General features: G+C 40.3%; 1 protein-coding gene across 1 annotated transcript; it reads left to right on the top strand.

Annotated features, from left to right (window-relative positions):
• The first annotated feature begins 1,021 nt into the window (after positions 1 to 1,021).
• On the top strand, positions 1,022 to 18,815 carry LOC122984483 (myelin protein zero-like protein 2). Its single transcript, XM_044354958.1, has 5 exons — positions 1,022 to 1,341; positions 13,990 to 14,159; positions 15,124 to 15,334; positions 16,155 to 16,323; positions 17,861 to 18,815. Exons 1-5 carry the CDS (start codon positions 1,287 to 1,289, stop codon positions 18,015 to 18,017), a joined length of 762 nt encoding a protein of 253 aa, XP_044210893.1. The 5' UTR covers positions 1,022 to 1,286; the 3' UTR covers positions 18,018 to 18,815.
• Positions 18,816 to 23,897: the final 5,082 nt, after the last annotated feature.

Here is a 23,897-nt window from a genome sequence, read left to right as displayed (position 1 = left end):
TTACACCTACACGCCCTCTTCAAACTCTCGATGCTGGTCTTTATTTCCTCTGTTAACAAATGGCCTTTGATAACATGTTAAAAAAAAACACGTTCAGTTGAAATCAAGACTGAGAATCTACCTTATTTCCCTTCATTACAGCTAATCCGAGAACTTAGTCTGGTCCATCACTTTTTAACATCCCTTTAACAATGATGTTTTGTTTTATTTTCATTTTTATTTTATTTGCTTGCTTTATGATATGTCTTTAATTGTAAAGTGTGTAATTGTATTGGGACCATGCTGCATGGTAATTATGCACTTTAAATAAACCTGATGATTGATTGATTGATTGATCGATTGAGTAGGATTTAACCTCCAACTCAACTATAATATGTAGGCATGTCAACCATAAAAAGTTAAACACCATCAGCCTTTTTGCTCTTTCTCACAGGCTTCAGACTGGACTTGGAGGTTTCAAATGCAGGTAAAGATACATCAAAGTGCGGCTCTGCCCCCAAGTGGTTCAAACCAGTAACCAGCAACGCTCACACGGTAGATACACTGAAAACTACAGCTCTCTGCTGCTCTGCTATTAAAGGGAAGAACCATTCAAATGAACACCCCACTGTTTCTTTTTACTGTAAAGACAGAATAGTCCAATCAGCATCAACTTAGTGGTTTTTGACGTAAAGGAAGCTGTTGATATTTACAAATTGACTAAGTTATTATTACATATGTGAATCTTTCACTTGTATTCTCCTTTTATAGAACTGATGAACTCATTTGACTTAATTGTCTCACTCGCCGTGTCGAAGCGCGCAGTATGGTTGTATATTTCATGCTGCTTTATTGTATCATGATACATCTGCTCATATGAGGTTAGATCATATTATTCATAGTATCTACGTAATACAGATGAACCGTCCTGGGCAATTGTTTGCGCAACAGCGGTGTTATGGCATAACTCATGTAAATGTGTTTTACGCAGCAGCAGAACAGGTTAGGTGACCATCAAGAATTTGTCAGCTTTCAGTTAAACGTGTGAGAGATAAGAAGGCAGCAAGGAGAGCTGTTGACTTGTTACTCCGCCCGAAAATGTGGTGGGAGGGTGCTGAAATGAAATGTATGAGGGCAGCTGCGGGTTGGGACGCGTCTTTGGATAGACGAGGTGGACGACAAGACTCACCGTAACTTCATGTTTTCTTCCCTCTCAAAAGGGGATCCAGACACTTGTGAGGCAGTTTTTCTGACACTGTGAGTCGACTCCTGGTTTCTTGGCCATCGGACAGCCTGCCGTCCATCCAATGTGCGTAAAAGGGCTTTGTTTCTTCACCGTCCTGACTGGACTTGCAGCTTCAGGTGAGACCCCGGTTATATGTGAGCGCATAATCCGAGTGAAAAGATGATTTAGATTTGATGTTGGTTTCTGTTCAACACTTAATTTGTATTGAGCTTCATACAATCTAGTGGTTAAAGTGCATATTTGAATTTTTATATTTTTTAAAATTCAACCAATGGCATATAATTTTGATTGCTATGTGTCTATCCCAGGATACAGTAGCCTATACACACATACGTTCTCCAACAATTAAAATATAAAATTACCTTTATAGTGAAAGATACATTATAAACTATATCTGTAGTGTATCTGACCAAGTATTTTTGCGTGTGTTTTTTCTAAAAGTTTACACTGGCAGTGATTTTTCACATCCCAGGAGTGATCGTAAGGCATAACAGGATGGCCCTTTAAAGACACTACCGTTTCAAAGTAAATAAGAAAACCCCGATTGTCTGTCCACTAGTGAAAGCTCCGCAGGGACCCCTAACCTCCATCTCTGAGCGCTTGTCGTGCGTCATTGGAAAGTAGAGAGTTGGCACAGTGGCACCGGGTGGGTCGTTGAAGAATTCCTGTGAAAGCCGTAAAGCAGCAACTTCGGAGAACATAATGACTTTACAGTATTTGCCGGCTTTAGATCCTGGCCGCATTGTGTTTTGGTTTAATGTAACCTCACTCCTTTCCTGCCTATTAATGCGCATCCGTGCTTATACGTCACTGAGACTGCGATGTGGCCCGCTGGACGCAGATAAGCCCACCTGCTTCCCGTAGACGGGAGTCCAGGATATGTCAGTTGGATCACAACAATTTGTCAGATACGCACAACTACGGAAATAAACATTAATAGACTAAATTCGATTGTTATTATAGCAGCTCACATTCCAATGCTGTAATAGTACTGCTAATGGAAAGTGTTTTAATATCATGAACTGACATATCAGTGGTAATTCATTCAGGTTGTTTAACCTTGAAGTAATCTATGTCCATCCCAGTTAAGTGGATTATATTGATTGAACGTGTCCATCTACTGCCAAAGCACCATGTAGGGATTCACTATAGTAAACAAGCAGCTTATGTTTACAAGGAGCATGTGCCTGCAGGTCAGTCATAGTAACATAGTCACAGGCTGACACAGACAGATCATGACTAAATATATATATAGATATATATATACAGAGGGATATATAATCAAATAACAACATGAGGATGGAGGAAGGCATGTTGGGACTGATTGGTGCTCAGCAGCATCTCACTTATCTGTGTTGCTGTAATCACTTCCATTGCCTTTGGCTTTATTGTGTTGGCAAAACGACAGGGCATGATGAAACAAGTCAACAGATTCATCTCATTTTCATGATTGCAATCATGTCTGCAAAATAATCATTTTTACCCGTCCCTCTTTCCTTCAGGTACACTGTCACATGCCTTTGTAAGCACAGCTAACATATTTACCCATCAGGCCTCCACTGTTTTTGACATGCGTTACACTGATCAAAGACAGTTAGCATTCATTCGCAGATTTGCGTCAAAGAGCCTTTTTTTTTTTTTTTACAGAGATATGATGCAGACCAAACAGAATAAACTACCTCTCTGCCCATTGCTCCAAACATAATCACAGCAAATGTTGCAGTGATAAAAATCCCTCATCACTCTCAAAGATAAATGCACTACTCCCTTGTGTATTTTGTAAAATGTGTGTTGGCAGGAATTTTAATGAATACTATAAATCATAATTTGTGTTTGGATACTTTTGGGAGCAATTCTGTTTCTTTTCCCAACACTTTGGAATTGCTCTCTGGAACAGACCGTAATCAGATTATATTTTTTATATTTATGTGTTGTGATAGATGCAGCGTTAAAGAGGGATCAGTGAAAAGCTCTCTTGTTTTATGACTCATTGAGTCAGGAGCACAGCACATAGGGAAGAATACGCACCACAACAGTTAGAATAAAAACTTCTAGTCACACCAAAAACATGTTCTGCAGCAGGATTTCTGCATCTGCCTACTGGAGCAGTTGATTTATTTCTTCAGCTTTCCTATCAAATGTTAGTGTACTTTTTAAAATGAGCCTGTTATGGGGCCTACAGGCATGGACCTTCATACCACCTTTGTGCCTTGTCTATGTGGTCTCTCACCTCCAAGTTCCCATTAAGTACAGTGCACACAAAGACCCAAAAACCAAACAGTATTCTTGTGCTGGAATAATACAGTCGGCCCCAGGTTTTCTGATTGTGGCAATCTGATTTAACAAACCTTTATTCAGGAGTATGTACCACCGTACTTTTACATAGGCACAAACTACTACCTGATATTGTACTTATATTGTGCAGATTTGAAATTTCTATCATTTTGACACGCAGTGAACATCAGGCTTTTGGGCCCCCTGGTTGTCTGGGGCCACGGGGCATTTGTCTGCTTTGCCCGGAGGGAAACATACTAATCGAAAAAGTAAATCAATTAATTAATGAATTAGCTAACAACAATTGTTGCTGATGTCTAGTGATAGTTACTGTATGTGGTTTGGTCCATCTCCTCCACAACCTCACATTGTTTGTTCTCTTGTTTTGGGTTGTTAATGTATTTAAAAGGAGAAAGTGGTGTTTGAACTGTAAGAAGTAGTCCGAAGAAAGTAAGAGCCAGACTTGCCTGACAAAATCTCCGTTGTGAAGTTAACAGACAGAATCTCCGTGTGCTTCACTGTAATTTTTCTATACAGTTGTAGTGAAAGATTATGCAATTTAGTAGCAGTTTACATTAAAGCATTTTTTTCCCCTCTGTCTGATAACTTGGATTAAACAGTGTCAAAATAACACCTCAGCCACACACTGTGACTGGCTACTTACAAAGGGAAACACACTTAAATCAAACACAAGATTAGTTTTAACAACTTACATCCGATTACTCTCATATCTCCCCTGTCTTGACCAAACACAGACAGGAGGCTAAAAGTCTTTCTAAGCTTTTTTTTAATCCCCTCTGCTGATGATAAATCTGCTTTTTTTCTTTTGCTTTTGCGCTTTAATTTAATTCCTTTAATTTAGTTCCTTCCTCTAACATTTTCTTCTTCAACCAGACGCTTGACATTCTCGCAGACTGACGTGTACCAACCTGTCCTGACTTACAGGTTTAACACACACATGCAAACACATATGTGAACAAATGGCTGCTGTTGATTGCAGCATACCAGTAATTACACTGGTTGTTTAGGCTTCTGCTTAACTCTGTCAGGTTCACAACAGACAAGTAGCGTCTTGTATCCTGTTTACCGGGATAGAACAGTTATCGCTCCGCCACGGTGTCTCTAATCTCTCCACAATAATAGGTCAGTATAACAAAGCATGGCTGTGGTTTCTGACATGCTGTACTGTGTTGACACACCTAGGAGGACGTCTGGCCTTTGTGTGGGGTTGATGGGATTGCCTGGGGGTGTGTAGTGTTGACAATGACGCCTTCATATGCAAGAACACACCAATCCCTTACACAGAGGGCTTATAGGATACATCTGTGAAGTGTTTGATTGTGAAGGCAAGGCACTCCCTGTGTTATGTTTAAAACATGAGACTGTGCTCAGCTCCAAGTGTAAACAGGGATTTGAAATGCATTCATCACGAATAGAAAATGTTTGTGTTTGCAGGTTGATCCGAGGTTCGAGTGTCTGCAGACACACACACACACACACACACATACACGGTCAATGTTCATCTCCATCTGTGCAAATGCAAATACTGCATATTTGTGCAGTATTTCTGTTGGCTGGTCACTCATTCTTACAACTGTTTAAAGTTACAGTAAACAAGTCCATCTTCCAGTTAAAGCAACACCTCCACTAGGTTTACGGAATATGTGATAAATCACAGAATTGTACAGGACTTCTGCAGTTCAATCTTAGTCATTTGATCTGCAGAGAGACCAGGGGAAGTTTGTTATCAGTCGCCGTTTGCAAAATAATTTGTGATTAAATGCAGGGCAGTCATGATAAGAGAATTTCCCAGGGTGAGAGTGTTACTCTGTGACGTTGTCCTTATTTCCTTTTCTTTGTATAGTATCTGATTTTTGTATGTTCTCCAACCATTGTTATTAAAAGACTGACCAACAAAAGTAGATGCGATTAAAAGTGTAACAGGCAGCCGCTTATCCGGTTTTGCTCGCTAAACTGTAATTACCTAACACTGGACACAGCTATTTAATGAGAGTGTAAGTTGAGGACAGAAGGGAGGTGAAGGACAGTATGCAAGGGTTTGGTCACACTTGAACACAATAATGTCCCTTATATATACACCTCATTAATTTCCATTGAAGCCCATGTGACTGACAAGAGTGCTTTGTTGCTTTGGTGCTTTCGGTGAGAGCTCCAATCTAGCTCTGACGTATGTGCAAAAATAGTGTGGCAGTCCAATGTCCAGCCAGTTTATATTTTTGCTTATATACAGTGACAGCATGGGGAAGGAATACAGAGCAGCAGAGTAGGAGGGATGCTACAGCTGATGCCTGCACTTTCACAGAGTCTAGTGACTCACAAGAGACAGATTTAAAAAAAAAAAATCTTCCAGATTGATGCAACAGAATCACAGATATCCTGACTTTTAGACCGATGCAACCAATAAGCATCTTTCATTAGACCCTCCCTGCCTTGTAAATACCCATGTCTTTCAAACTTCATCCCCAAGTCTGTAGCACAGGCATTCTGTTATATATTTAAAGTCTCAGTCTCAGTCTCAGTTATTTTCTTATAGTACTTTAAAGCTATTTAACTTTTACTGAGCAGTGGCCACTGCTGCCACAACTGACAGTTATGGGATGATGCTAAATGCTAAAACCAGTAGCACAAGCGTAGGGTCACAGAGTCTGACTGACTTAGTAATACCAGTTATATAGCAATATCTATCTAAAGTTTGCTAACAATAGCCACTATAAGCTGCTGGTCATACCCATTGACTGTATATAAAGATGGACGCCATGACAGCTCCCCAAAAGGGAAGCCAAAACATCCCAATCGTCCCCTGGTGGCTGGCTGCAGTATAGATCATAAATCCGGCCTCCTCCGTGTTGGCAGATGGGACAAGTACGATAAATTTTTCCCAAAGATGGTTTCTGACATTTGTCCAAGTACTCATTTTTCTGATAAGTTGCCTTTAATTAGTTATTTGATGATATAAAAAGGGTGTGACAGCTGCTCTCAAACCTCCATCAGACGGGGGGGCAGCTGAAGGGGCGCGTCCTGTGGGCCGTCATCCTGCCATCCATCTCTAATGTGCAGACTCTGGCTCCAAATGATGTCACACAAGCAAGATGGCAGCTCCTGGAAAGGAGATGTTTGGCCTCACTTTTGCATAGCAGAAGGAAGTGGAGACATGTTGTTCATATTTACAGTATATACAGTCGATGGTCAGACCAGACCAAGTACAGCTGTAGCAGCAAAACCCCAAAGTGTATAAAATTGAGCGTTCAAACGTGACATAGTCAGGCTTTAAAAATCTTCATTCAGAGCCACAGACAACGTTATATAACTGTTTTTACAGGCTGAGTGGTACTCTTCATGACAAGTAAAATCATGAGTAAAGTCCATGGCATGTCCCTTTAAGGCAGGAAGTAAAGGAGCTCCTGAGCACAGGTGGAAGTCACAGCGGGACTGGATTCACTCTGACTCATTGCACTGGAGGACACCAAACATACGGCGAGCCTAGCTTCGTAGTAAATATGTGAAACTAAAGCTGTCTTTTGAGGGTTGGACCGTCTATCCAACAGAAGCCTGTGGGCTGTGGATGAGTTGGATCGAAACGTAGGCAACAGACCCCCCCTCAGGAGTTTATAATCCCGGGGAGTAGTTGTTGAGTCAGCTGTGAGGTGGGAGTGGAAGAGGTTTGATGGATTAAACTCTTATCCTCACTCACCCACTACACGTTTCCTCTGGACACTGCAGCTGATGAATTACAATTTGCCTGGAGGAAGCAGGAGGGGAAAAAAGAGGGAGAGGAAGAAAGAGTTAGAAAAAGAGATTGATGTTTTGGCTGTGTTTGGTCTGACCTTTAGAGTGTATTCATGCACACTTTTGTAGTTTGGGAAAGTTTATACATGTACAGGGGAAAGGGAGGAATAAAAATAGTGAATGCAGTATAAAAATAACAATTTGTGTCATTTGCATATAAATAAATACCTGTAGTGCTACTCTTAATGTAAAAAACGACCCCCCCCCCCCACAAAATCAAATTTACAAAAGCTTTTACATTTGCTGTTCTAAACAACTGGAGTCTGGTACGTCTTTCTGGTCTTGGTGCATTTAATGCTTCAGTTTTTTTTTTGGAGCAATAGACACATGCAAGGATAGTCATCATGGCAGAGGGCTGAGAGAAAACAGGGCCACCTGCAGAAAGTCAGACTCTATCAACACAATGTCCACGGAAACAGTCCAGCCCACTCTGTTTCAATGACAAGTGATCTATGAGAGGTTTGTGAAGTGCGGAAGAAGAGTTTAGCACCAAAAAAACCCCAGTGATTTTACAGATAAGAACTGAATGTTGTGTTGAAAGAAGCAAAGCAGGTGTTATGGTATGTGCACTTGTTCATTTCTTGTCACACGCTACATGGCCAAAAGTATGCGGATACCCAAATATAACACCTAGATGTGATAGTTGAACCTGTTATTCCAAAACCATGGGCATAAATCTACTGCTTTAACAGCTGGTTTAAGGCTCTCCGCAGGATTTTAGAACCTGGCTGCAGGTATCTGCTGTCACTCAGCCACAAGAGCATTAGTGAGGTCAGCCACTGGTGTCCCAATAGTGGAGATGAGGTCAGGGCTCTCAGGACTCTTATACACCAAACTGGGAAAATCATCTTTGTAAGAACTTGGCTTTGTCCATGGGGCTATTGTCATGCTGAAACAGGAAAGGCCCTCTCCAAACTGTTACACAACGTTGAGAGCACACTATTGTTTACAATATCATTGTATGCTGCTGCATTAATGTTTCCTTTAACTGGAACTAAGGGCACCAAATCCTGAAGAACAGGACCAGAATAAAGTGCACAAAAGTATGTGAACACATACCTTTCACCATATTTGCTTGTTTTGGCACAACTTCATGTTCATGTCTGAGTGGAATGAGCGGAAACCTGTAAGGAAAATGTGTACAGTACAGTATGTTACATGCTGTTGTGTCCACCTAAGGGGTTCCCTCCCATTACACCACTCAACGCTCTCCTTCAACTCTCTGTCCTCCCATTCTGCAAACACACTGTTACCTGAACCCACTATTCCCAGCCCTCAATCCAGCCATCCATGAAAGATAGGCCTTGTTACAAAAAAAGAAAGAAAAAGAGAAAACTAAGCTGGGCCTGTGAAGCCTCTCACAGAGGAGAGAAGAGACTCTTTGTAATCCACTGAGTTCTTTGTGTCTTTGGTCCTGTCCTAAGTGTTTCCTCCAAAACCGGTGAAACAGAGACTCAGGTTTCCTCTGGTGGTCCCTTTGTTTCTGAGCTATAATGAAGAGAGGAAAAGCATAAACATACCGTCTAGGAAATAATGTAATGAAACCAATTTCCTGATTCAGAGAGTTGTGCCAACTACTTTATTTGTCCTGCAGTGTTTCCTCTCTCTACTTAAAGTCCAAGAAGACTTCACATCCTCTTGACAAATGGAAAGACCAGGTCTATAGTGTAAAGAAAACACCTCTTAAACAGTGATTGGTAACTGAACATTATCCCTATAGTATCCTGGGATCTCATGATCAGATCATGGATATTTTCTTACTTTTCACTAAAAACAGCTCAGTTCCCTCTGCTTTCTCTTTTCTGTTTTCAATTCCACATATTTATGAGCAACTGCCTCAGCAAGCCCTCAAGCCACAAGGCGACATAAAAACTTTGACAAAGATTTGGATTGTACGATAAGGCGGGCATGTTTGGTTCGTTCCGTGGATTGTTTTTGAGTTATTCAAAGAGAATATTTAGAATACCAGAAGACATGTTTACTGAACAGTTATGGCAAGAGTTCCATATACCAAGCATGCCTCACTGCAGTGTGAAACACACCCAGAATGACCTAAAAATACAAAGGTTTTGGAAATATTCCCCTTGTTTGTCTGTTCGTTTGCTGGATGTCTGAAGAAAAAAAACCCTTAAAGGAATAGTTCAACATGTGGGGAACACTTATTTACGCTTATTTGCTTTCTTTCACTTTCCCTTTCTTTTAATCTCATGTCTGTAAGTGTATTTCCCAAAATGTCACACTATTCCTTTTAAGAGATTTCAGTATGGTGGTCCAAGGAGGAACATATTTCAGAGGATTGTTGTTCAGTCTTGGCAGTAATATGTGTTCCACAAGAGCACTTTATTCAATAAACATAGGGTATAACATGGCAGACTTGACATTGCAGATTAGTACAAATAACACACAATATTTTTTCAGCTATAGCAGAATGAAAACAGCTTGTGCCAGACCTTTCCTTTGCACTGACACAGGACAGGCATAGAGATATATCTGGTAATGTGATACTAAAGACACTATAAAGCATCTGCGGTAGTGGTTATGTACTTTGAAACATGCCTACACTCTTTGACATTGGATGAAATATAATAAGGGCAGGTCAAACACTACTTGATATTTTTTCTGTCTCTTTGGGAGGCTTTTATACAATCTAGGGATGCCTGCCAAGCCAAGCAAACCTAATCACACTTGAGTGGACATGGTTTGATTATTTTTCAGTCGATGAAAGTATTTTGCTCTCTTTGGCTTCAGACAGGCCAGTGGACCAGTGCAGTTTGTACCAGCAAGTGTTGACGGGTAGAATAAAGTGCATTAAAGGTTCAGCAAGTTCATTTTATTATTATATACCGGACATATTGACAGATAATATGGACTAACGCCAACACCAGCACATCTAATGGAGAATATGTGTGTATGTATGATCTGTGAAAATGATTTGGAATTGTGCCAACAATGAGTCCCCTGGGAGATGCTGAGCCTGACACACACACACACACACACACGCAGAAAGAGAGAGAGAGAAACATCTGGAGTTTACATAGACAAAAATATGCACACACGCTTTCTCCAGAGCCAAAGTCTTTAATTGTTGATATGATAGTTTTAAGTTCAAGCAATAGGGCTATCAAGCAGAAAAGTGTCAGCACACTATAAAAAAAACAATAATTATCACTGAGGAGTGTGATAGATCTCCTTCACGTGTTTCACAGCATTTAATAACTTAAATGAGCAAAATGTGCAAAAATGAGGACTGAAATCCTAGTTTTAGTATTTCTTCATATGATCAGGTTTTTTTCTTCTTGTTCTGAACTTGAAATAACTCGGCATAGAAATCGACTTGACTAAGTAGATTGTAAGTATTTAAAGCCTTAAAGTAACTTACTCCTACAGACAGATTGTCTGCAAGTGTCTGCAGACAATGTCCGTAATATTTGAAACATAATTAGGATAAACTCATATATTTGTTACTTTGGCCCTGCCTTCCTTCTGTAGGGTACATAACTCCATCTTAATAAGCTGTGAAAGCTCTCTCTCTGTCTCTGGATGCTGGGTGTGGTCAGCACTGGCCATACAGGCAGGATGTACAGACATAAACAAGTGAATGACTTGAACTGGACAGAGAGACACGCTGGTATAGAAGATTGGATGGACAAACAAGCAAAGACATAAACACTATTATCTTATCTCCTCCTTACAGACTGCAGTTATGTACATTCTCCATCACATTGTTATTTGGTCTCTCCATCCATACAGCACTCACCCCTTCATCTATGCAATCATACTGCTCTTGTTCATCACTTAAGCTCATTTTCCCCTTATTTATCTCTTGCCTCTCTTTCTCTAAATGAGTAAAATTCTGCTCTTTTAATGTCTTCACTCATGTAACGACACGCATCATCCTCAGCAATTAGCGCCCGCTAATGAACGATTAAATAGTGATCATGTACTTTTAGCTACAGGGAGAAATTACTACAGTGCGTAACTGAGACACTGTACATAGCCCTAACAGTGTTGTCATTCTGCTAATATCCATTCTGCCCACAAAACGGCCTAATTAACCATAATTCTTAATCAGCTCAGCTTGTGTCAAAGGATGGCGTAGTTGAAAGCGTTTCACTTTTTGTTGTTCAAAGGAGATTCGCAACGCTTATTTAAATTCATGTATTGTAAATAGATTGGTTAAGGGAGAGATGTGAAATGAGGTGTCATGGCCTGCAGGACCCGCTTTCTCTCCTGATATATGAAGCATGATGAATCATTTCAGCATGAGCTTTTGAACAATTTGGAAGAGGAGGATAGGCGTTGCGCTACAGCTCAGCCAGTGTCACTAAGCACTATATTCTCTGACTTAAGGATGTGGAAATAGTGTTTAGAGATTTACCCTTCCTCCTCTATGTATAAAAACAGAAAAACATACTTTCCCAGTTTGAATTAATGCATCTGTCTTTTTCTCTTTGTCAACCTTCAAATGGAATATGAGACCTTCACCTCACGGCTCAGACTTTTCTGCTTAAATTGGGAACGCACACACTTGCCAAGGAGGAAGTCATTACTAGCTGTACTGATACAGCCAGCATTGATGCTGAATATCTTGGGACACAAGTAGTTTAATCCACTAATTTCAGCGTTTCTACACACGCCAACAGTTAGATGAGAGAGAGACAGAAAGGTGGCAGAGGTTGCCTGTGAAATCTGTCCATCAAAGCTAATCATTAAACTCATATTAAAAGTAAAAGTAAAAGTCTTGCTTTTCTTTAAAGGTGCAGTGTGTGGAATTTAGTGGCATCTAGCAGAACAGACTTTGGAGAAATGTAATATAATATTCATAAGTATGTTTTAATTAGTATATAATCACCTTCAATCTCACTGCTTTTGAGAAATTCGAGAAAAATACCATTTTAAGTCTGGCATCTGCAACGATGGATATTTTTTTCAGTGTGTACTCTGCCTGTATTGCTCACTTGTACACTCTCCTCCTAGGTTTCATCGGGCTCATTTAAAACACATTAGGCTGTTAGAGCGCTGTTAGAGCTGGCGATGACAGAGAAGCCTGTCTGTTTAATGCTGTGCGGGGGCCGCCTGGTCGCCCCGCTCTCTCATCCCAGCCCACAGGAAACTCTCTCCAGCCTAATAAGGAACAGAACACGCTGCCCAAGGAGCCAAGCCCCTGCTGACATTTTCCCAGCTAGCTCATGCCTTGACGCTTACTGTGATTATAATGCAGGACAGGAGTAATGATATGGCTCAATTTGCCCTTACTGAACATCTTGATTTCAATGCCTGGAGCCTTATGCTGCCATTCAGCTTTGGGCAAACCCACCTTAAGTCATTTAACCCACTTTTTAATTGGCAGAATAGAGCTTAATCCACCTTTTTAGGGCTGAATTAAATCTTTATGATATACTGTAATTCATATTCATAAGGAGCTGTAAAACTGCTGCAAGCTGCAACCGCATTAGTGGTTGTTTGGCCTTTTGGTAGTCAGCCAGAGGTTATACACGTCAGACTATTACCGTAGTGCATCAACACAACCATTATGTCATATTTAAAACCGAGGCCTGGGATGACACATGCACTCTTGTGATCCGTTGAGTCACAGAAAGCTCTCATGAAGTCTTTGGGTTGCTCTGTAAGGTCCTCATATGAAGTGAGCTAATGACGTTAGGAAAAGATTTGGCTACCTTGAGCTCACTGTGGCTGTTCGCTCTACAGAAGGACGGTCTGCTGTGTGCTTGACTTTAATAAGGCTAGACATGGCTCCGGATATTATTAGGGTGTATAGAGCTTTCTCTATAAATAGCCCAGGTGAGTTGGAATAGACAGCTCATACATAGAATAAGGGTTGTTTTAGAATAAGGTTGGATCTGCCTCTATAAACAAGACTGTAATATCTGGGGAGAGGGAGACATGATCGGCTGGTTCCTGAAGTGATGCTGACTGGCTGCCAGGCAGGAACTCTGCATTAAGTGGGTCTCTTCCTGGGACATTGCATGCAATGTGTGTGTGTGTGTGTGTGTGTGTGTGTGTGTGTGTGTGTGTGTGTGAGCGCTAACTCCATTCTGTGGAGCTCCATCCATCATTATATGGAAGAGCCAAATCATTGCCCATATCCCTCTCCACTCTTCCAATCCATTCATTTTCCATCTAATAGGTCTACCACATACTGTAAAGATTGATATAGTCTATATTCATACAATATACAGCAGACTCTCAATTTCAGCCTAGTTCCAACTGTGGGCGTGTAGCTAAAGTGGCTATTATTCATAAAAATTGTAAGATTTCAAAGATTTGGCCTGCCGATCTGAAATCAGTTTCAGGACATAATAAAGGAGATGGTTGAAGGGAGTTCACTCACTTATCGCAGATCTAATGTTCAGCATTTGGACCAATCTGTGCGGTTTCAGTGCAGTACATAATATACGTATCTAATACAGATATAGTGACAACTTGGAGCGAGTGATTTTTCTTGCAGCAGCTCTGCATAGGCAGACGTAGGGTCACTGGGTACACAGCATGCACTCGGTAGGCAGGAATTTACTGATGAGAGTGAATTCATACACTGTCTGTAGCTATTGTATTTGTGTTTCTTTCACAAAGCATTTATTTATGTATGTATTGATTTTGCTCTGTGTGCCCCTGCTTTTGAAATCAACTCTGCTGCTCTGCCATGTGTTCGTATGTTGCAGGCGTGCTGCAGGTCAGCGGGATGCGTATATACACATCTGGGGATGTGGAGGCAGTGAACGGGACGGATGTCCGTCTGAGGTGCACATTCGAGAGTTCCGCTCCCATCAACACCGACGCCGTCATCATCTCCTGGAGTTTCAGACCCCTCAAACCGGGCCGAGAGGAGTCGGTGAGTGTGTGTGTGTATCTATGTGTGTTTGTAAGAGAGTGAGATCAAACCTCCCTCACTGTGTCAGGGAGCATCCGCCCCCTCAGCTGACTGAGAGAGGAGTCGGTGAGTCATCAGTCTCCCTACGGAGCCACCAAGACAGCTTGTGTGGGTCTATGTGTGCGTGTGTGTGCATATTGAGAATAGAGAAAAAATGCAGCAGGTCCGGGTTAATGTCTTGTCTTTCTCTGTGAGAATAAAATACCTTCCTTCCCCGGCAGCTCCCATCTCAGTTTCCTCTGAATTCCTATCTGTGACAATCCAACCATTGAAAGCAAATCAAGCAAATCTACTGTTGAGGACTGATGCTATTCTGTCTGTTCTGGTCCTCGCGTGTTCTTTTAATGAAGCAATAGGAGAAGACATTGTTAGGCTCAAAATCAGCTTTATTCTAATACCAGTAGAATATGCAATATTACAGAGCTCTGGGTCTGACTATAGTCTCCCTGACAAGCAACAGAGTGTCTGTCAGTTCACTAAGTCTGACTCACCATCTCTCCCTGACCCAGTATTTTATAATACATAGATCAAGAAATGTGCAACCGGGGTGTTGTCGTCTTCTCATTAGTTGACAGCGTCCTGCTTTTCATGGTATCTGACTGAGCTTCCTGTTTTGTTTGCTGAAAGCAGAAGTTGAGGTTAAACTGACCTGTTATTAAATTCTGGGAACATGTGAATTTGTAAGTTTCTCACATCCAGTACTTTTCCTTACAATCCACAAAGTTCAAATACAGTATAATAAGCTTTCTTTCACACAGTATAAAAAATGAATCTAATATCTAAAACACCTCTATTAAAAATAAGCTTATAAAATCTCTTTGCTAAAAAGCAAATCAAGGACTTTATTTGTTGCAATTATGTTTTAGCAAAAGCATCAATCATAACAAGAAAATATCCTTCACTACCCATTTAATTCTACTTGTAGGTGTTCCACTTCCAGCAGAAACCATATCTTCCTATAGAGGGCACTTTCAGGAAGCGCATCATTTGGGCTGGTGACATCATGGGCCGTGATGCATCCATCATAATTCGAGAGGTTAAGTTCACCTACAATGGCACTTACGCCTGCCAGGTCAAGAATCCGCCCGATGTCCACGGCGCAGTCGGAGTGATTCGACTCCGTGTCGTCACCACAGGTTAGCAGTTTGATTTTCATACAAAATATTTCTTTCAATATTTCATCAACATAGTCTTGTTTTGTTTGTCTCTATCAAAGCATTCACATTTCATCTCATGGTGAAATGCCAAAAAAGAGAGGACAGCACAAGTAAACCACACAAGGAAATAAATGTCAGAGAAATTACATGAAGCAAATCCTTATTCTAACAATAGGCTATGAGTTTCCTGCATTTCAGTAATTTCTGAATTGATGTTATTATGAATTTTATATCATAGCTTTGACACATTTTAATTGAAAATTATGCAAATGTTCCAGATATGTTGAATAAAAAAAATGAATGAATTCGAACAGTGGTTGAAAAAAGAGGATGCTACAGTGCATGTATGGACTCTACTGTGATTTTTGGTTGTCACATTAATGTTTAAATGACCTATTATGACAAATATTAATTAGATATTTCATTCTGGCTTCTTTTATAAGGAGACATGTTATCTTCTTAAACAGGAAACAACATGTCAAGAAGACTAAAGTGGTGCCTCATTTCGTTAAGAGCCTGAAAATGTCCTGCTGGTGGTGCTAGACGTACAATCACTGGATCACCAGAGTCTGTATTTTATCCTCTAAGGACCACAAATCTCTAAACAAAATTTCATGACGATCCATCCAATAATTGTTGTGATATTTCAGTCTGGAACAAACTGGTGGACCATGCTGCTAGCATGTCTAACAATGGAAATGTGTCGATAAAGCAAACACAGATATGAATACACAATTAAATGGCTCTGAAAATGTCAAGCAAGCACACTCAGCCTCCATTCCTGTCTTTCCTTCTGCAGCCTCTTTCTCCGAGCTTCTCCTTCTGGTGTTGGCCATCGGAGGCGGTATCGCTGCCGTGGTCATCCTCCTCGTCATCATCGTGTCCTGCAGGAGGTGCAAGCGGAGGAGACAGAGGCATGAAGGGAATGAGGAGGCTCCCCGCAAAGAGAGAAAAGACCCCACTGCGTGGTAAGACCAAGAGAGAGACAGAGGGAGAGGAAGAGGGGGGTAGAGAGAGGAAAAGAAGAATTGCACACTTCCTCTCTCGCTCTCCGTCTGACTCTGGGGATCGAGGCATGTGGTGCTCCTTCTTGGGTCCTGGCTCTCTTTTCCTACTGGACGTTTCTCTTCCTGCTTCCTCTCCAACCGCAGTCTTTGGATCCAAAACCTGGACCAGTTGACGGGCAGCTGTCATTGAAGAGAATTAAAACGAGAATGTGCCTTTATATAGAAGAAGTAGATACAGAACCTAAGCCAGACTGCTGTCTAGCTTTAATGATATCACTGTGTGCCTTTCACTTGTGTAAGGAAACAACTGTTTTATCAGTTATCTTTTCCTGTTCAGCTTAAATGGGCTTCCAAACACATTTCCTGTTTAGAGCAAACGTTTTGATCTTGTAGAGGTAGAACAATGGTGTATTCCTGCTGTTTACTTCCCTACTAATACATTTCAAACTCCAACATACCAATGCAGTACAAGCCACACATTTGATATGTTATTTTAACAAACAATTGAAACTGTGGAACAATGAATGAGCAGTTTCATAGCTCCTACTGAAGTATTGTATTAATCACCACATCATGGGATACATTATAACCCATATAAAGCTTTTATCTACTCCCATTGTCAATGGTCGTATGTCTGATCCACCTAACCGCGGTTCTTCAGGATGTGGGGACGATGGTTGTGTACATTTCTGTTTTTTTTTTAACTACTGATGTTATATCGCTGTATTTTTCTGAGATTCTGTGGTGTTATTTGCTTCATTTTGTGACTCCTGCAGCAATATAGAAAGTGCTATTAAATAATCCAAATCTGATGCAAAGCACTTGTTGGAAACAGACATTTCATACTTAAATACATTTTTACTAACATTCCATTTAAATTCTAAATTTCATCCACCAATGTTTTTACCATGTAAAAATATCTCTGATGGCCTGTTGTCTGTTTTGAACAATGAGCAATTTTGTGAAAAATGTCTTCTCTTGGGTAATCTTGGGGTCTTCTTTGCTTCTCTCTTGGGTTTTCAGATCTCTCTGTAATAGGCGCCTTAACTGGTTAACGCTGACACTGTGCTGCGATAACTTATGCACCAGACTTCAAAAGCCGAGCCTCTCAAGGAAAAGTTGACAACATTGCTGTCATCTTGGTTGATTTATTCAAACTTCAAAACCGAATCTCTTGTTGAAAAACTTGCTGAAGGAAGGAAATTATTTTACCCAATCAAATCCAAGATGATCCACCTTTACTCTCAAGTTGGGATGACTTTTTGTGTGTGTTAAACCCTGTGTGACTCTAACCCTTTGTCCCTGCTGCTGTGTTTCTGTTGTCTGCTTGTCTTTGTCCTGTCTATATTGTGTGTGACCTACACACATGCACATACATAAATGATGCATGAATATGTCACGCATGAATGCATTTCCCTCTCTGTGTGCGTGTGCTACGTTGCTCTGGTGCGTGTCTTCCTGTCCTCTCTGTATATATGTGTGTGTGTCCCACTCCCAGCCACCCATCGAGGGCCGTCCACCTCTACTTATCAGAGACGTCCATAGAGATCGACAGTTCAGACGGCATGATCTCAGAAGCCAGCACCAAAGACCCCAGCTCCTCAGAGGAGGAGGGCCCGAGCTCAGACGAAGATGACGGTGATGACTCTGACTGAGGAGGTGGGGACAGACAGAGAGACAGAAACATTGATATAAAGCCAGCTAGGAAGCCTGCTGGAGGGATGCCCAGATGGCACCCGTGGATTATGTTCCATGGTTCTGCCGAGTGGGGACTAGATGAAATGAGCCCTGCTGCTGCTGTGTTGAAAAAAAGCACATTGTTCAAGAATGGAAGGAAAACGGGAAGAAAGTTCTGTTTGAAAGTTTTTGGATAAGAACAAAGAGATTAGAGCGATACTTTTGATGGAATCTCTGAAACAAGATCAAATGTAACTTTAGTTTAGTCGAGAAATGTTCATATGAGGGAAGAAATCTGATTGACACAGCGGGGTTTATAAAGTGAGAGGAACTGTCATTCTGAAGCTGGCTTGGTTGCTGTCCCGAAGGAAAAAAAGAGTCAATTCATGTTTAATAAATGCCCTTTATTTTAGACATGGATCTTGTTAAGTGTAGGAGCTGCAACAAGTAACTGATTTCGTCGAAGATGTTGGCACGTAAGAAGTCAGAGTGAGTAAGGTGACTGCTGCCATGATGAGCCATACACATGACCTTTAAATTTCTGAGGGTGCCTACGTTTTACAACTCATTCTCTGGTTGATATTAATGGAATATTATATGTAGAACCTGTCATCTTTCATGAGTTTCATTAGGGATACTGTAGGTCCTGCATTTCAGCCAGTTACACACATCATCATAATACCTGCCAGTCTAAGAGCACTTGTTTGTTAAAAGCTGTTTTATCCTCCAACTGTAGGCTGAGAAGCTTATGTCACATTATATTACTTGGACAAAAAGCATAAATATTCTGTTGCTGTCATTAAGTCCGAAGGCCAAATACTTTATCAGTGAGCGAGCAACTGCATGCATGCACTCATGTTGAATGATGTGTGTGGGAGCGTACAGTCAGATCTGAAAACCCTTTGAATGCAAAATGTCCTTGTGAGCCTGTTTTCTCTCCATGCGTCTGTGAATACATCACGTCTACTAACAAATGATTGTAATACCTGTCTTTCTTCCTTTTGTGACAGAGTGTTGTACTTGTGATGTAATGCCTAGCAATGTTTGTAGATTTTTCTATTTTTTTTTAGATAATGCCAGAAGTATTATGTTCTGTTGTTTAAAAGTGTCACTGTGTTTGTTTGTCATAGAGCTTTTATAAAAACGATTTTCTATTAAAAAAGCTTTTAAACCACATTGTGTCACACGTACACGTCACTTTAAATGTGTATAAAGGGAATCAAATGAATAATCACACACAACTTGGCATGATTTGACAGAATTCATCTATTATGTAAGAGAGTAATCTTGTTATCCAACATTTATTATGCATCATTATCTTTAATGCACTGCCTCTGGTTGTGTGTTTATGGTTCGTCTGTCTGCAGAGCTCTTGACTTGTTTACCTGTAAGCATTGCAGCAGTAAACCACTGCAGACTGCTGTTAAATCTCTTACAGGTTCATTATGCCTGCCTGTGGAACTTCCGTCGGAGTTTGCCTGTTTGTTGGATGAGATTGTTCATGACTACGAATATGTTAGTGTTTGTTACTCGATATCTTGTGTGTGGGTGTGTTGGCGTTTGTGGGCCTATTTGTGTGCATTGATCAAAGTCTATCCCTCTGGGTGCAGCTTTAGTTACTGACTGACAAGACCTATAGTGCGTGTGTGTGTGTGCATGTGTGTGTGTGTGTGTGTGAGGGTAGAGTTCGGGGCAAAGCAGGGTTGACTAACAGAAAAATACAGGGATGGAGGAGGGTGGGCGAGAGACAGAGAGGCTGTTTATCCAAGCTAAATAATTACATTTTGTTGTGGAGAAAGGCCACTAGTGTTGAACTGATAAAACAACAGTGGAGTCTCTAGATAATCTTGTTTGTATCGTCACGGCTTTTGTTAATTACTCTCGCAGAGCTTAGACATTGGCCTCCAAATAATTCTGCCACACCAATAATCAACTGTGAATGCAGAAATTAACACAATCTGGACTTATTTCATAAGTGATCAGTAATTTATTCTTATAGTCACAAATAATGACAGTCAAATACAATCATTAACATTTTGTAGACATAATGTGTTCTTACACAGCTATCCAAAACATCTAAATATCTGGTTTTCATTATAAAAAAAAACAGATATACCATTTACTCCAGTGACAGCACCCTGAATAGAGCAGTATGCAATGCAACACACACAAGACTTTGCATTTTGAGGGAAGAATACAAATGTTTTCTTAAATGATACTCATCACATCTATCACTCTCTCCACCCAGATAAACACCAACACAGTGCTTGCATCAAGTTCATGTTCATTCTCCAGAGGTTGCTTAAAGGCATTTTAAGTAGGTTGAGGGAAAGGAAGGAAATAAATAGAATATTTGATATTGAACAATCAACTGGCAAACCGGGCACATATTGGCTGTTGTTTTCTCCTATTGATGGTTTTGGCACTTAATCGAATCAAAATTGAATATGGAATCACTGATTGAAGAATTTTCTGCATGAGTCCAGACTGACTTGTGTTTATCTACGTGAGCCAAACTCATGAGAGAGGTGCTCTCAACCAATCCTTGTTTATGACTCATTTAATGAGACACTCTCTAGCATAATGTCTTCATTACTGCAACTCATGTGAAACATTTCTCTATAGACTTATATGGGATTTGTTTAATAAAGGAAGGAAAGAAAACACTGTGTGCCATCTTTACTAAAAAGAAAGTTATGTCTGAGCCTTCCTTGCTGGGTTTCTCTCCCTCACGCTCTCTCCGTCTTGCTTCATCTCACTCTTGTCTGCATTCCTCACCTTAGGATGGGTTGTACCTGGCACAGTCATGTGTAAATTCCATCACACAAACTTACGGTCACTTGTGTGTGTGTGTGTGTGTGTGTGTGTGTGTGTGTGTGTGTGTGTTCACAAACATGGGCTTGGCACAACAGTTGCCGAGAAAGAGAAAACAAATCACCTCACTGGTATGTAACTATAAGCCATACTGGGACTTATACTGATAGCTGGAGTTCTCACACACCCACACACATGCATTCAAACACTTGTACAGTATGTAGGACTGCCTATAGCTATTGAGTAATGTTGTCATACTTTTTTGTGACAGCTCTGAGAAAAGCTTCTCTGCATGTGAAACCTTTAAAACAGAGTGTAGCAGACGCAGCTTTTCATCAACTATTCCCCTCCATACAACAGCAGAATGTGTATAAACTGATGAAAAGACTGAAGGACTCTCACGTTTTTGGCTCAAGGATAATAGTTACATGCACCATCTGGCCCCAACAATTTATATCACCTTTATTAGTCCCCTCCAGTGTTGACAACAGAAGAACAGGTCCCTTGTTGACCGGAGTCGCCAGAAAGTCACTTTCATTGCGACTGAGACAGATTTCAGCTGAAACTGAGACCATATTACTGTAAGCAGACAGAGAACCCCTGTATTCACACACACAATACATAACACAATGCAGCGCTGTGTGTGTGTGTGTGTGTATGTGTGTGTGAACATGCCCAGGTAAGAAGCATATCACTTTGTCTTCCAACTGAGGATAGAAGTCTCTATCAAAGTCATGGAAGATTACGGCATATAATATATTTAACACAATACAACATTGTAGAACACAAAGGTCATGAATGCTCCCAGGTGAGGCAAGTCCGGTAACTCAGCATCTATTCAAAAACAGGAAGCAGTATCCCTGCCTCTGTGTGGGAACTGTTATATAATATTGTCATCAGATACAATACTGTGCTTGTGAATGGACACACAGAGTGGGATGCCACTGCTTAACTCCCCATATGTTTATCTTATATAAGAGAGGGCATCCGGAGAGGTTTGCAATTATATTTGATTCTGGATCTCAGACAAGCATCATAAAGATTTTCACATGTCTTTCAAGTAAATTAGAAGTCAGTCATACATTCATTTACTCACAGTAATTGATATTCACTCCCACTTCCTACTTCTCACAGCCCCTTATTAGTAAACCTCTAGGCATGGCTGCTTTTTCATTTTAATCAGTTTAGGGAGCAAATTTTAACACAAAAATATGCATTTTTCTCAAACTCATTAACCCTTACACCAAATGGGTTTGTGCCTACAATTAGCTTATTTCCAGAATACACAGGGGATTATTTGCTTAGAAAATGTTTTTTTTCTTCGTGCAGCGCCATGTCATTATGCATTAAACTCTTAAAATAATATAAAATATCCAGCTAATACTAATAGGATGCAATTCTGTCAAACACTGAATCAGATTATGGCACACAGCTGATACACACACAATATATTTCGGAGAAGCAGACTAAGAGGGGATGCAGACGCTCTCATTCGATATTCTGTGATGTGTCATGAGATGAAATGAGGTTATGCAACATGAGTACAACATCTCTGTTGTCAGAATGTGGGAAACGCTCCTGGCAGAGCAGATGGATATAAGGATGTAACTACAATCCAGACCAAATAAAGACATGAATAGACTTCAAAAGGACTCTGTGCAAACATGAAGGGGAGAGATAAAACATTACACCAGAGTTACACTGACCTAGCAAAGGCTAGAAAAACAAACTCCGTCTCCTATTAGAGATAATTACAACAGTAAAGACAGGAGATTGGGGACAGGGATAGCAGAGTAATATGCCTAGAAATAGCGGGCTAGTCCCAATAGAGGGCTACATGGTTTTATACAGAAGCTGGCTTGGGAGATAAGGGACTGAGCCTCAGGCCTCAACACAGTTGGGTCATATGAGGGGATGGTGGGTGAAGATAATGAAACATATTTTGATGTGGTTTCATTTTTTCTCCATAGGCCATGCTGGTAAAGATGTGTATCAACAGGAGTCTCACATTCATGATCATTGTTACCCACTGTTACTGTAAAATGCAAAAATAAACAAAATATAATATTCTGCAAAAAAGCATTAATAGCTTCATTTTTATTAACAAGACTAAATCATTCAGCTGGGTGAACTGACTTCAGGAATACCCCAACAGCCCTGAAGCTTAGTGAACCCAACAGACTTTTTGACTTGTCAAAATTAATAATTAATGGCTCTGCTGTATGCAAGTGTCCCAGTACGACAGTGTGGCAGTGAGCCAGCATACACAATACCAGAACCCTAAAACTAAAGCAGCTAAATGGAATTTAGCCATCATTCATTTTAATATTTATTTTTCCTACTGTGACATGTCAGAAAGGCCTGTAGTGAAGTAACATGTATAGTTTCTGGCTGCAGCAGAAACACTGTTTACATACTTACTAACTAACGAACTAACTAAATGATCATTAACTTTAATACATCCATATGGAAAAGCTAGTGTTTTACATTAGTCCAAACTTATTATTATTGTTATATTATCATTAATTGAACATTGAGCATATACTGTTTACTCCTGGTCAACATTTTGTACATTTCATTTCATTCCCTTCAATTTGAAATTTAAACCTGCAGCAGTTCTTCTCACTTAGAATATATTTGACATATTTTTTATTGTAAACCCTAAATTGCTTTTTAAAAAATATTATTTAGGATTATATAATTTGTGTATATTTTTGACTGTTATGCACCACAACAAGGCAAATTCCTGATTTACTTTATTCTAAAAAGAACTACTCTTATAACATAATATTGTTATTTCAAGAGCCTGCTAAAATGAGCATAATCAGTTCTTGTACATAAATACTAATTTGTGCCTCTTGAAGATACATTATAATATTCCTCCAGTAAATGGCTGGCTGTAATGTAAAAGTTACAAATCGACTCATTTGTGATCACTGACAAAGGCCAATCTACTTTAGTCTTATGGAATCCTAGTATAACCTTTTTATGGAGGGATATTAATGTTAATGTGAGGTTAGGTTAATACAGTGATATGCTCTCCG

Source organism: Thunnus albacares, chromosome 6 (assembly GCF_914725855.1).
Source record: "Thunnus albacares chromosome 6, fThuAlb1.1, whole genome shotgun sequence".
Taxonomy (NCBI): Eukaryota; Metazoa; Chordata; class Actinopteri; order Scombriformes; family Scombridae; genus Thunnus; species Thunnus albacares.
Note: the sequence above shows the minus strand (reverse complement) of the source record. Positions and strands in the feature narration are given on the sequence as shown.

Coding starts and splice junctions, on each gene's coding strand:
- LOC122984483 (XM_044354958.1), top strand. CDS start 1,287: ATGTGCGTAAAAGGGCTTTGTTTCTTCACCGTCCTGACTGGACTTGCA. Junction 1,342..13,989: donor GACTGGACTTGCAGCTTCAG/GTGAGACCCCGG, acceptor CGTATGTTGCAG/GCGTGCTGCAGGTCAGCGGG. Junction 15,335..16,154: donor ACTCCGTGTCGTCACCACAG/GTTAGCAGTTTG, acceptor TTCCTTCTGCAG/CCTCTTTCTCCGAGCTTCTC.